At 46.9% G+C, this 13,867-nt stretch overlaps 1 protein-coding gene across 2 annotated transcripts in view; it reads right to left on the reverse strand.

Moving 5' to 3' along the window:
* The window catches only part of DOCK1 (dedicator of cytokinesis 1), a 553,659-nt gene that overhangs the window by 471,636 nt on the left and 68,156 nt on the right, over positions 1-13,867 (reverse strand). For both annotated transcript variants that reach the window (XM_023224362.2, XM_023224359.2), the window contains exons 3-5: positions 10,090-10,130; positions 6,095-6,150; positions 285-381 (exon numbers count right to left, since the gene is read on the reverse strand). In XM_023224362.2, the coding sequence (XP_023080130.2) occupies positions 285-381; positions 6,095-6,150; positions 10,090-10,130 (194 nt within the window). The remainder of the gene's footprint in view (positions 1-284; positions 382-6,094; positions 6,151-10,089; positions 10,131-13,867) is intronic.

Below are 13,867 nucleotides of genomic sequence, written 5' to 3' on the forward strand. Positions count from 1 at the left end.
CCACATTTCTCTTTCCAATGCATAGAAAGACACATCCAATAGTCCCTTCTGCTACAGCTCACTGTAATACACCCAAATACATGGCAGGTCGAAGGGCACACAGCCCCCAACAGGGGCTAAACTCTCAGTCATGTCGCTTCCTTTGCCTTTTCTGAGTAAAACTCTTGTCTCTGAAGCTCTGCTTTTAAGGTTCGCTGAGAAAGAAAAACATCCCATTGGCAAATCAGGGTCAAAAAAGGCCACTCTCTATTTCTAAGCTTTGAATGAATATCTCATTTTCTCACCACGTAGAGCTGCCTCCAGATGGTGGACCACTCTCGGAGTGTCGTGGTGACTTCCTGGATGAGGGGGAGGTCACCCGGGATGACTGTTTCATGTTGCCTGGGAGGAAAGAAGGAAAGAGCAGCTGAGTCTACGGTTTCACTGCCTGCTGTGAGTTGTACCTGTACATTTCACAACCAGGCCATAGTGCTCAGTATTAAGCAAATGGGAAGAAAATCTACAAATAAGACTGCATTCACACATATAAATACATACGTCTCTACGAATGACAAGTTATATTTGTACAGAGCTTGGGAAGGTTCATACATTACCCTGCACGTAAGCCATCCACCTCATACGTCAAGGTAAGATGAAGGAGGCAAATAGTATTCCATTAAAAGTCTACAGAACGTCAAGGTCTGGCAAAAGGAAAGTATATTCATAATATGTGTACCCATCTATCTTAAAGGTGCCATAAATTACAGCTGGTCCATGTGGCATTAAAATGCAGGTTTGGGTTAAGATGATTTTTACATTTTCCATCATGCATAAAACTCATTACATGATAATACATGAAGCAGTTATCCTTGGCGAAATATGAGAGGTTACAGCTTCCAAATGTCCATGGTTACTCTAGCTGATGCCAACTCGGATCAAACTCTGTATCCTCTTTCTTACCCTTTTTCCTCCACCCCAAAAGGTTAACCTTTGACTCATTCTTTTTTTTGAGACGGTGTCTTGCTCTGTCACACAGGCTGGAGTGCAGTGGTGCAAACTCAGCTCGCTGCAATTTCTGCCTCCTGGATTCAAGCGATTCTCCTGCCTCAGCCTCCCAAGTAGCTGGGATTACAGGTGCCCGCCACCACGCCTGGCTAATTTTTGTATTTTTAGTAGAGATGAGGTTTCACCACATTGGCCAGGCTGGTCTTGAAACGCCTGACTTCAGGTGATATGCCCACCTCAGCCTCCCAAAGTGCTGGGATTACAGGCATGAGCCACCGCGTCCAGCCCCTTGACTCATTCTTAACTCATTACCTATTTAAGTGTTGGTTTTCATCAAATCAACCGTTGCTTCCTGGGCATGTGCTCTGGGTCAGGCACCATGCTAAGTAAGACTCAGACTACTGAGGGGTGGGGGGAGAGAGTGAATTTGTGGCTGGTGTAGTTAGGCTAGCTGGTCCCACAGGTTGTCTGTGTATCCTGAACAGGCAAGAATGTGGCCAGCATGGAATCCTGAGGGACACTACAATAGGTTCCACCTACATCCCTTGATGTGCACAGAGTCCAGATCTGTGGAAGGAACGCTGACTTTCGCTCACAATTGGGGATCAGGCCTGCAATGACTTATTGATAGCAGAGGGGAGGATCTCAAAGCAAGAGACAACGGGGACCCCAAAAGAACAGTGGTCTCGTGGATAGTTCCAGAACCAGACATCGGAGGGAAGGGTGCAGGCAAGACTATCCCCTAGAAAACTGTCATGAAGAATGACCCTTTAGGCTGGGCGTGGTGGCTCATGCCTGTAATCCCACCACTTTGGAAGGCCGAGGTGGGTGGATCAGGAGTTTGAGACCAACCTGGCCAACATGGTGAAACCCCATCTCTACTAAAAATAAATAAATAAACACAAAAAATTAGCCAGGCATGGTGGGGCGGGCCTGTAGTCCCAGCTACTCAGGAGGCTGAGGCAGGAGAATCACTTGAACCTGGGAGGCGGAAGTTGCAGTGAGTCAAGATTGTACCATTGCACTCCAGCCTGCCAAGGAGGTGCCCAAGTTTCCCGGTAAGGATGCTGATGGAAATGTGGTCCATTACAGGCTAAGGTGTCATCCCTACAAAGCCCGCAGGGAGAAATTTCCTTCCGCTCACAGTGTGAGGATCTGCAACAACAACTGGGCTGTTTTCATCTTATGGATCCTGGGTGGAGTCCATTGGGGGCTCCTCACACTGGCTATGAGAAGCTTGGAGCTCAGTGACCTCCCTTCCACCATGTGAACAGGGTGAATAGGGCCTCAGTGCATGTACCATGTCCTGTGGTCGGTTCTGGTTCCGCCTTAGGTTCCTCCCTTCTGATAGGCCCAGTGGGTCCCTGGGATTAACGTACCAGCTGGCACTAACGCATTTGATCTGGCTTTATGGTCTTATCTTTGTTACTACCTTGTCATCCACCAGCATTCAAGAATATATAACCCCAACAATGCCTGCCTCATAGGGCTGCTGGTAAGACTGAAGGAAAGAGCATCAAGGCAGAGCATCTTTAAGAATGAATGGGGCTCAGCGCGGTGGCTCATGCCTGTAATCACAACACTTCGGGAGGCTGAGGCAGGTAGATCACCTGAGGTCAGGACTTCGAGGCCAGCCTGGCCAACATTGTGAAACCCCGTCTCTACTAAAAATATAAAAATTAGCCAGGCATGGTGGTGTGCACCTATAATCCCAGCTACCTGGGAGGCTGAAACAGGAGAATCACTTGAACCCAAGAGGCAGAGGTTGCAGTAAGCCAAGATCATGCTACTGCACTCCAGCCTTGGCAACAGAGCAAGACTTCATCTCAAAAAAAAAAAGGCCGGGCGCGGTGGCTCAAGCCTGTAATCCCAGCACTTTGGGAGGCCGAGACGGGTGGATCACGAGGTCAGGAGATCGAGACCATCCTGGCTAACACGGTGAAACCCCGTCTCTACTAAAAAATACAAAAAACTAGCCGGGTGAGTTGGCGGGCGCCTGTAGTCCCAGCTACTGGGGAGGCTGAGTCAGGAGAATGGCGTGAACCCGGGAGGCAGAGCTTGCAGTGAGCTGAGATCCGGCCACTGCACTCCAGCTCGGGCGACAGAGCGAGACTCCATCTCAAAAAAAAAAAAAAAAAAACCCAAAAAAAGAATGAATGCGACATAGGGGAGTGGGGAGATGCTGGGTCAGAGGGATACCAACTTTCTGTTAGATGGGAGGAATAAGTTCAACAGGCCTATCCTACACAACAGTGACTACAGTCAATAGCAATGTATTGTATACTTGAAATTGCTGAGAGTAGATTTTAAGTGTTCTCACTACAAATAAATGATAAGTATGTAAGGTAATGCACACATAATTAGTTTGATTTAGCCATCCCACAATGTATACATACTTCAAAACATCATGTTGTATACCATAAATACATACAATTTTTATTTGTCAAATCTAAAAATAATAATTTTTTTGGGTGGGCACGGTGGCTCACATCTGTAAACCCAGCACTTTGGGAGGCCAAGGCGGGTGAATCACTGAAGGTCAGGAGTTCAAGACCAGCCTGGCCAACATGGTGAAACTCCGTCTCTACTGAAAAAAAACAAAAAAAGCACACAAAAATTAGCTGGGCGTGGTGGTGAATGCCTGTAGTCCCAGCTACCGGGGAGGTTAAGGCAGGAGAATCACTTGAACCTGGGAGGCGGAGGTTGCAGTGAGCCAAGATCTCGCCACTGCACTTCAACCTGGGTGACAGAGCAAGACTCCATCTCAAAAAATAAAAATACACAATACAAAATAAAAATAATAATAATAATTTTTTTGGAAAAGAGAACGAATGGGACATAGCAGATGCTCACCCAACAGTGGGGATGATTCTCATTAGTTACTTGGCTGCCTAACTGAATGAGGGGTCAAGAGACAAGTCGGGGCTGGAGGTCCCGATGTGAGCATCACCCGTAGAGACAGATCAGCTGAAGAGGGGAACACAACAGAGGCCATGTCAATCAGGGAGGGGCAACAAAGAAACAGGAGAAGGCTAGGACAGCACCCTCAGAGTAGCAGACAGGGGACGGAGGGGATGGTGACATGCCTGAGCAGTAGGTCAGCATAACAAGAAGACGATGAGAGCATCGGAGTTAAAAGGAGCTTTCAGTGAAACGGGGACCAACAGTGTCCAAGGCTGCAGTAGAGCTCCAGAGGCAGAGGATGAGAAGACACTGCGAGGTCTGGACATAAGGAAGCATTGCTAACCATGTCAGTACCGGGAAAAGCGTGGGGGACAAAATGAGAATGGCTTTGGTTATGGGGGAATAGGTACAGAATCAGTGGTAACAGGCACAGAGTAATCATTTGGGATGTCTGAGAATGAATGAAGTCAGCGTCCAGAGACAAGAGAGACGAAGCAAAAGAGAACTTTCAAGACAGTCAATGCAAGCGAGATACTGTGAGAGAGATCACATGAGAGAGAGCCTTGCAAGAGAAAGACAGAGCCTCCAAGAAACAGGTCACTCCAGAGAGAGATCATGCAAGAAAGAGGGGCTTACAAGGCAGCCTGCAAGACAGAGACCATGTGAGAATGATCATGCAAGAGACCAGCAACAGACAGATCCTGAGAGACTCTACAAGAGAGACAGGACAATCAACTTGGAGAAAAAGAAGGCAGGCGGAGGTGGGATGATCGTGTGGTCCACACTGGCACTGGAAAGGGGAAAGGACCAGGAGAAGAAGGGACGGTGGAAGTCTACAACGACCTGGAAGAAAAGAGGGATGAGATCACCTGTCAAGCCTGAAGCCAGGGTTCTTCAGAGCAGCTGCGCGGCTAGACTTGAGTGGCCGCGGCAAGGGGCACAGATAGAGCCAGGTAAAGACTGTGGGGAACAATCCCAGGGAACCCAAAGCAACAGCAGGGAAACTGTTTCTAAACCCTTCATTTCACCATAACTCTATGCATTTGCCCACAGTGGGGCACCTTGGACCAGAAGGCTCAGAAACAGGAACCAAATGTGTCTCTGTCTGCCTGTCTGGTTAGGTGCGACTCTATTTATTGAGACTCAGAATAACCTGTTGTCCACTTTATTATCATGCTTTATAATTACATTTTACATATATTCTTTTGTATATATCAAAGTGCTTTTTAAATAATCATATACAGTCTCCCCTGTATAAGGATTCTAATGCAGATATAAAGTACACTAAATTCACACTTGATTCAGTTACTTCCACAGAGTAAAAGTTTCAACTTTCTTTTTCTTCCCTTTAAAACTTTGCAGACAAAACACTTAATCTGTCTAAAAGGTACCATATTGTAGGTCATCATCATTCATGCCTCTAAATTATTTTCTTCGTTTTAATTATGCATCATGGAACTATGGAACCCGAACAGTCCTTTTCGTATGTTAAAAGTACAGTGCTTGGAAAGGCAATTTTGTAATCAGCCAAAGAGATGTCATTATGCAGTAATCATATGATTAGTAATTTTATAATTTACATATTTAACTGAGTGTGAAGATGCAGCAGAGACAAAAAAAGAAAACATTTTAGTGTTCCTTCTTCCAAGTTCACACCTGGTTATTCATTTGCCATTCCTGCCTAATGGGTTCCTGTTCTAGAAATGTCCTTTTAATGATCTTATACATCAGCTTTATGACCTCTAGGACACATACATACATCACAATTAGACAAAATGTAAACTCATGCATGTCCCAATTTAACAACTGTTGCTTCACCCTAAACTCCATTTATATCACAGCCTGCAATGTCTTCCCAAAAAAAGGGGGGACTCAGAGCTGGGGGGCTTTGGAGTCTCTGCCAAATGAAGTCAGTAGGTCACAGAGGAAGCACAGAGCACCAGGGCGAATGCTTTCCAATGGTGACCCCAGGTTTAAGGACAGTGAGTGCAAGCACGGTGCTGACTTCAGACTCTGTAAAGGATCAAAGCCATGTTAAACACAACTCTGAATCACAAGTCCCCTTTCTCTCCCCAAAACTCCTGCCCCCCTGGAGTCAATCACACCCGCTGTCTTGACCCTCTGATATTACAACATCATACAAAACAGCAGCAAGGCCAGATATAGTAATTGCAATTCTTCATTTAAACATCAAGACCAGACTCACCCTTTTCCTTCAACTATCGCTTCTTTAAGATGAATATATGAAGCAGGAAATATACCCTTTGGAGAGAAAAAAAAAAAGTAGCTTTTATTATCAATAGGATTGCTGACTGCAAATCAAACAATAGTACCCAAAAAGGTGGGATGAGGGGTGGCTAGATAGCTCTTCATTTTTTAAGTCTTATGCTAAGCCTAATATGTAACACATCAAAGAAAACACAAAGACGTGGAAAAGACAGCAACTCACTCAGCTTATAGTACAGAGTCTGCCGATGACTTAGAAGCAAACAGACAACACCCATGCAAAGGAAAAAGTCCACAAAGATACAGGCAATTTGCAGCCTGCTCCATAGATCACACCTTTTTGGCCTCAACACAGGCAGATCAAAGGCCAACTGATGCCTCGAAAGCAATTTTTGGGGATGGTCTCCTCTTCCGAAATGATGAAAGTTGGTTTACACTACCAATTGTCCCTTGTGCACTGACCACGTACCCAGACCCACGGGGACGTTCTCAGAGACCTCCCCAACAGGGGGACTCTCGGGTAAAATACAGGAAGTCAGGCCGAATTTCAGCCAATCTGCACAACACCGGGGGGCACACCCTAGCTTCCGCTGATAAGGTGGCCTGCCTCTCTCAAGTGCAATGCACACGTGAGCCGAAGAGAATGAAGCCTGGGGGAGAGTTTCTCAAGAGGACATTCAGCCTCAGGCACATTCTATGAAGTGCCAGGAAGAGCTTTATCAAGAGTTTGGGTCCTAGGCCAGGTGGGATGTAATCCCAATACTTTGCAAGGCCGTGGCAGGTGGATCACTTGAGGTCAGGAGTTCAAGACCAGCCTGGCCAACATGGTGAAACCCCATCTCTACTAAAAATACAAAAATTAGCCAGGTGTGGTGGTGTGTGCCTATAATCCCAGCTACTCAGGAGGCTGAGGCAGGAGAATCACTTGAACTTGGGAAGTGGAGGTTGCAGTGAGCAGAGATCCCGCCACTGCATTCCAGCCTGGGTGACAGAGCAACACTCTGCCTCAGGAAAAAAAAAAAAGAAAAACTTAGGGTCCTGCTTCCTGAGCAAGCAAAATAATTCCCTTACTAGAGTAAAGCAGAGGCAAGCAAAGGAAGGTAAGAAAAGAGGCAATGGGGCTGGGGTCTTGGGCAGTGCAACACAACCCAGCTACTGCTTCCTCTGTGAAATGTAGTGCGTGCAGCAGAAATGGATTAAGTGGCACCCCTGTGGCTTCAAGGCGTCTGTTGTGGGAATGGAAGCTTCTGCCTGGGTTTCCCCAGCATCCAGCCCTGAATGATGCAGGAAACAAACTACTACTCAAGCTTGGGAAGGGCAGGGGGCAGGCAGGGGGCTGAACGGGTCTAGCAGGCACCAATGATTCATGTTGCTTCTGCCAACAAGGAAAGTGGCCAAACTCCATAGAAAGAAGAATTATCACAGAGAGGGAAGGCATCAGGCAGAGAGTCAGAGGCTCAGCAGCAAACAAGGCCGGGCCAGGCTCAGAGGTGCACACCTGCAATTCAGCACTTCGGGAGGCCAAGGTGAGAGGATCACTTGAGCCTAGGAGCCTAGGAGCTCATCATCAGCCAGGGCAAGATGGTGAGACCCTGTCTCTGCCAAAGTTCTTTTACAAATTAGCTAGGCATGGTGGTGTGTACCTGTAGTCCCAGCTACTTGGGAGGCTAAGAGAGGAGAATCCCTTGAGCCCAGGAAGTCGAGGTGGTAGTGATCTATGATCATGCCACTACACTCCAGTCTGAGCCACAAAGTGAGACCCTGCCTCCAAAAAATAAAACGTTAACTTAAAAAAAAACAGAAGCCTGAAGGGACCCAACGCTGGGTTGCTGTGTTCAGGTCCTGTTATCCGGGACACCTCCAAATCCCAGGTACACGCTTGGGGTGTCTTTCCATGACAGTAATAGGTGCCCACCCAGATGGGGGAGAAAAACGAAAAATCAACCCCAGTCCTGTCCATGTCCACAGGCGGAGACAGCCCTCAATCTCAGCAAACCCACTGGAGAATCATGAAGCCACAGGAAGGATAATGACTGCGTGAGGCTGAACACACGTGGGGTTTGAAATGCGCAACTTCCGCTGGGCCTGCTCAGCACCGCCCCGATCAACTGTATACTTGTAACTACAGGAAAGTCGTTTACAGACACGTGGTGTGAGGATTCCTGGGGCCCACATCCCTTCTCTGCTACTGCCTGGGAAGCCCCTTACAAATTTACAATCTCTATAAAGCTTGAATTTCTTTATCTAGCAGTGGAGATCTTAGACGGAAAAATAGCTATGCCCTACCCATAGCTATTGAGTTATGAATGAGTTATGACAATGAGTTATGAATGAGTTATGACGTCTAGGCACCCAGGTGTAGTGCAAAAGTACTGTGGTTTGGGGAGACACTGTGGGAATGGAAGAGATCTCAAATTGGGGAAGGTGGTAACAAATACCAAACAAGATTCAAAGAAAAAGGAACAGCTTGCCTGGGGCACATCCAGCCCAGGATGCGGCAGCTGTGTCCTATGTAGGAATGGGATAGGGGAGGGGCATATTACTCCATGATCTTAATCTCTTATTACTAAAGGTTTTAACTGCAGCTTTCCCAAATTCAGAGTTTCATCTGCAGGAATACACTATTTTTTTTTAGGGACAGATCTCACTTATCATGACCAGCCGAGGATGGTCTCAAACTCCTGAGCTCAAGCAATCCTCCCACTTCAGTCTCTCAAGTAGCTGGGTCTACAGGTACATATCACTGGGCCTGGCTGGAATTCACTATTGACTGTGGAAGGGAAAATCAATGTGAAAATAGAACTTTCCTTGGAGAAATCTACTCCACCATCCAGTGGGTCGAATCTATCTCGTCCAAACTTCATGGCTGTAGGTCACTGGATGTGTAGAGACCTGAAGCCCAGTCTGAGGTTGGCACAGTCGAGGTGAGAGGTCCTGGTCCCAATTTGCAGAGCTGGCTCACTGATTTCCTAACAGTGTCTCTCACATTAGACATGACTGTGCCAGAGGATGGCTGCCATAGGGACCACCCTGGACCCTCCCCAAGTGCTGGTGCAGCAAGAGGAAGACCCACTCTGACCTGCTCAGCAAAGCCTGGGTTAGGGGCTCTGGGGAAGGCAGAGTGGGAAGGCCCTGGCACTCGGGTCGCTAGACTTTGGAGGACTTATTACAGGCTCAGGACCACAATCCAGAGTCCAGCCCAATAAGGAGATGATGAGAGGCAAATTTAGGACACAAAAGTAAAATGAACCATCCATCAAGCATAATTAGATATGAAAATGTATCAGTTAATGTGGACGGCTGAACCACAGGTTAGAATAGAGGTTACTTCAAAATCTTAACATCATAGAATGAAACAGAAGAGCCATAATTAGGTTCTGTGAAGCTAAGAATGTTAAAGCCACAACAGAATTGTGTACGGGAGTGCCCACCACAATGATCCGAGGTATAATTACACGTCTTAGTTTCAGAAATTCAAACAACCACTCATGCAAACTGCTCTAGGAGAGCAGACCTCCTTTTTTACACAGCTTGACTTAGGCAGTGTAAAAATAGTTATATGCAAGAGGGAAAGAGCACGCATGAGCTTTGTAAATTTGCTAATCTATTATTAAGGACAACGTAAGATTGACAACTTTGAGAAATAATTGTTTTCCTGAAGTCGCTTTACTCAGATCATTCTCTGACACACCGAGGCCTAAAAAGGACGCAAAATTCAGGAACAGACGACAACAGGCCAACACTATATCACAACCCAGCAATTCATTCACGAAGATGAAGCTACAATTTCCATGTACACATATAGTTCAGAAGAAAACAATCCAAGGTCGTTCACATTACTACCCATGTATTTTTTTTAATTCCGAGAAAGAGATACAGAAGTAAAACTCTCAGACACAAATGAGATGGAATTGATCTCCTCTCAAGGTTTGATCTATGAAGAGACATGCACCGTGTTTAAGAAGAAGGACTTACCTTCTTAGACTTTTTTCTTAAGGTATAACCTCGGTACCACCCTAAAGAAACACAAAGTTGAAACAGTTAGTACAAAGAGACGTCTTACGGTTCTCACAATACATTCATGATGTGTAGAACTCAGTGTGGCAGAACCAGTGAGGTCAGTCTGTCACCAGCATTTTTCAATGAGCCTAAGGCTTTGGAAATACACTACGTGGTTTCCAGAGAGTATTTCAACAGCGCACCCGGAGCCCAGCTGGCAACCTTCACATGTGGGCCTCCACACCTTCCCCTCCATCGTCTCAGGTGGTTCGGAAGCAGCAGTTCGAAGTTCAGATGCACAGTTCCAAGAGCCGGACTTGGCCTTTCAACCACTGGCCCTGAGTAGGCTCCTTGTGTATGCATTTTCTTCACTCTCCCTCTGCCTGATTTCGACCAAGATCTCTCCAAGGGCACACACCAGCATCTCGCTGCCTCGAAACAGAAAACCCATTGAGAAATAACTTCCTCCTGCTTCAAGACAGGGCACATTTTCCTGGAGCAGCCACGACCTCACAAAGCATTTCTGTATCAACAACACAGCCCTCAACCCACAGGAAGCTCCAGGGCCAAGCACAAGACACACCTGCCCTTCTGGGTTTGGCCCAGCCTCCACTTCTTGCTCCTTCCAAGTGGCGAGAGAAAGAACATAGTGAGAGCAGAAAGAAAGACACACTCGAACCACCCGCATGCCCTGGATGCCACACAGAAGAGTCCCTTCAACAAGGGACCAGACCCAGCCACACCCCGGCACGCCTCTCAGGCTGAGGACAGGAACTCTCCCTGCACAGGCCTAGGGGTCTACTGTTAGTATCCAGTCTCCAAGCACCCCACCATTTGTGAGGTCAGATGGATGATTTTTTAATCCCAAACATTTTTAAGTCACTCCAGGTCATCTAGCTAATTGGAAAGCTAATCAAAAGCTCAAAGAGGCCAGGCACGGTGGCTCATGCCTATAATCCCAGCATTTTGGGAGGCCAAAGCAGGCGGTCACTTGAGGTCAGGAGTTCAAGACCAGCCTGGCCAACATGGTGAAAGCCTGTCTCTACTAAAAAATATAAAAATTAGCCAAGCATGGTGGTGGGCCCCTGTAATCCCAGCTACTCAGGAGGTTGAGGCAGGAGAATTGCTTAAACCCAAGAGGCAGAAGTTGCAGTGAACCAAGATCATGCCACTGCACTCCAGCCTGGATGAGAGAGCAAGACTCTATCTCAAAAAAAAAAAAAAAAAAACTCAAAGACAAATCCCAACTCTGCCCCGTAGGAGCAAAGGACTCTGTCAGAGAGTGACAGAGGACACTTGGAAAACGTAAGCTGGGTAAATTCCCAGAGAATAACCAAATGTTGGGTTTCTTTACACTATTAAAAAGTCAAACCTCAGAAACCAAAGATCAGACAGATGTGAAAAAGGGCCACTGTTGCAGCAATTGGCCTCCACCTCTCTCAGAAGGTGAATTCTCACAACCAGGGATGAAAAGGATGACTATGAACCAGAAAGTAATGGTGTCAAGATGAGCAGAACCCCCAAGAGATTACTAAACAGCTGTTTTCTGCGTATCCAGAAAAGAGGACAGAAACTGCCAGGACTCTTGCAAAGGTTTTGCTAAGACCCAGTTATGACGAACTGAACTCATTTCACTCTCTTGACATGGAGACTCAACAGATTGATTAGGGGGAACCTCAGATACAAAATGCCTAGATTTCAGCCACACATTTGAAGGATTATCTCCTGATAGCCATATTGTCGAGTTCAGTGGTTCTGATAAGCTGGCCCAGTATCAGCGCCCATCTATGACGCAGTGCTCATATATCAAGAAGGAAAAAGAAAGGTCAGTTGAATTGAGTTATGCAAAGCTGTGTATTCAATTTCAACAACTGTCCTTTATCCTATTATAGTCTTCCTGCATTTTCAACATTAACATGTCCTTTCTTTTCTGAAACTGACAAAGATTAAGGTCTTAGAATATATAAGGAAATAATACAGAGACAAAAAAAGACAGCAACTAAGTATAGTAAGAAAATGAGGCCGGGAGTGGTGGCTCACTCCTGTGATCCTGGCATTTTGGGCGGCCGAAGTGGGCAGATCACTTGAGGTCTGGAGTTCCAAGACCAGCCTGGTCAACATGGCAAAACCCCGTCTCTACTAAAAATACAAAAATTGGCTGGGGGTGGTGGCGCATGCCTGTAATCCTAGGTACTCAGGAGGCTGAGGCAGGAGGATCACTTGAACCAGGGAGGCAGAGGTTGCAGTGAGCTGGTATTGTGCCACTGCACTCCAGCCTGGGCAATAGAGCAAGACGCTGTCTCAAAAAAAAAAGAAAGAAAATGAGAAAAGTTTATAAATTACGTATAGAAGAAACCCATAAGACCTCCACATGTATGAAGAGATGCTTCAGTTTAATAATAATCAGAGAAATGAGAAGTGCACAGTTAAGAGTGGTAGAAGGCAGAACACTGCAGGATGCAGGAAGCCCCTGGTCACCGTGCGCGGCAGTGTCCACTGCGGCCACCAGCCTGGGAGCACAGGCCCTGCTTGTCCAAAGTCTACATCTCCACTCCCGAGACCCAATAACCCGCTCCTGGGAACGCAGCCCAAAGACATCTGTGTGCCCTGCAGGGTGAGACGGACACGGGATGCTCAGGGCAGCTTGGTCTTGGGTGGTGGGGAGCGGGGACAGCCTAAGTGCTCACACCTGGTGAGGCAGGCAGTTAGTAAAACATGAAATGTGCACACACTGCAGTTAGAGCCATGGACTAAAGGGACACAGAGAACAGAGTACATTTTAAATGGAGCACCAGGGAAAATAACAAACAGAACAAGACTATAACCACACACTTACATCCGTTAAAAACAGATGCACACCAAACAGCACAAGAACACAGGCAAACGAGAGGCCACTTCAAACACAGCAGAAAGATTTTCTATGGGGGGCAGGAGGAGGAAGGGCCAAGCAGTAGGCATGAAAGGCAAGGAGTTGTGTGTCTTTATTTAATGTTCATAGACAGTCGATTCCTCTTCTAATGGCCTTCCTAAGCAAAACAAAAACCTACGGTTTTCCTCCCCATGATTTTTGGCATGCACTATTTCTTCAACAAAGGGAGCCCACACACCATGTGCCAGAGACCACACTGGGCACCACAAATACAGAAAGAGATTAGACCCAATCTCTGTCCTCCATGAGCTCAGAAACTGGAAGGGCCCTAAGACAAGCAGGGGTCACAGCACAAACCCTGCTGCAAGACGGAGTTCAGCATGAAGGAGAGGATGTCCCGGCAGAGGTTTTGCACCGGAGAGTGAGAGAACAGAACAGAATGATTACCCGGCTGCTCTGGGGCACAGCAAAGAGGGGATGAGGCTGGGAGGAGAAAGACTCACAGCTGTTATAGAATTAACTTCTCCCTGGCACGGCTTGCAAGTGGCCTCCACGTAGTCAACCAACTTGCTCCAAAAAAGGAGACATCCACCCAGGGAACAAGCAAATGCCGGCAAAACACAGATCCCGAACTCGGGGAGGGCACAGTCCACCACAGGAAAATGGCAGTCTACTCATTAGAGAAGAAAATGTATCACTATCCCTTTTGAAGAGCTGAATAAATTAAGTTTGAATGTGGCTGAATCTAAAGGACAATTTCCTCATCCTTGGGCAATGCCTGCAGCTTGCCTCTGGTGCAGCATCTCACCCTGAGGACCCTAAGGAAGCCCTGGGGACCCTATGGAAACCAGTCGGCAGCAGGACTGGCATGCCCCTGACCAGACA

Source organism: Piliocolobus tephrosceles, chromosome 9 (assembly GCF_002776525.5).
Source record: "Piliocolobus tephrosceles isolate RC106 chromosome 9, ASM277652v3, whole genome shotgun sequence".
In the NCBI taxonomy this organism is placed as follows: Eukaryota; Metazoa; Chordata; class Mammalia; order Primates; family Cercopithecidae; genus Piliocolobus; species Piliocolobus tephrosceles.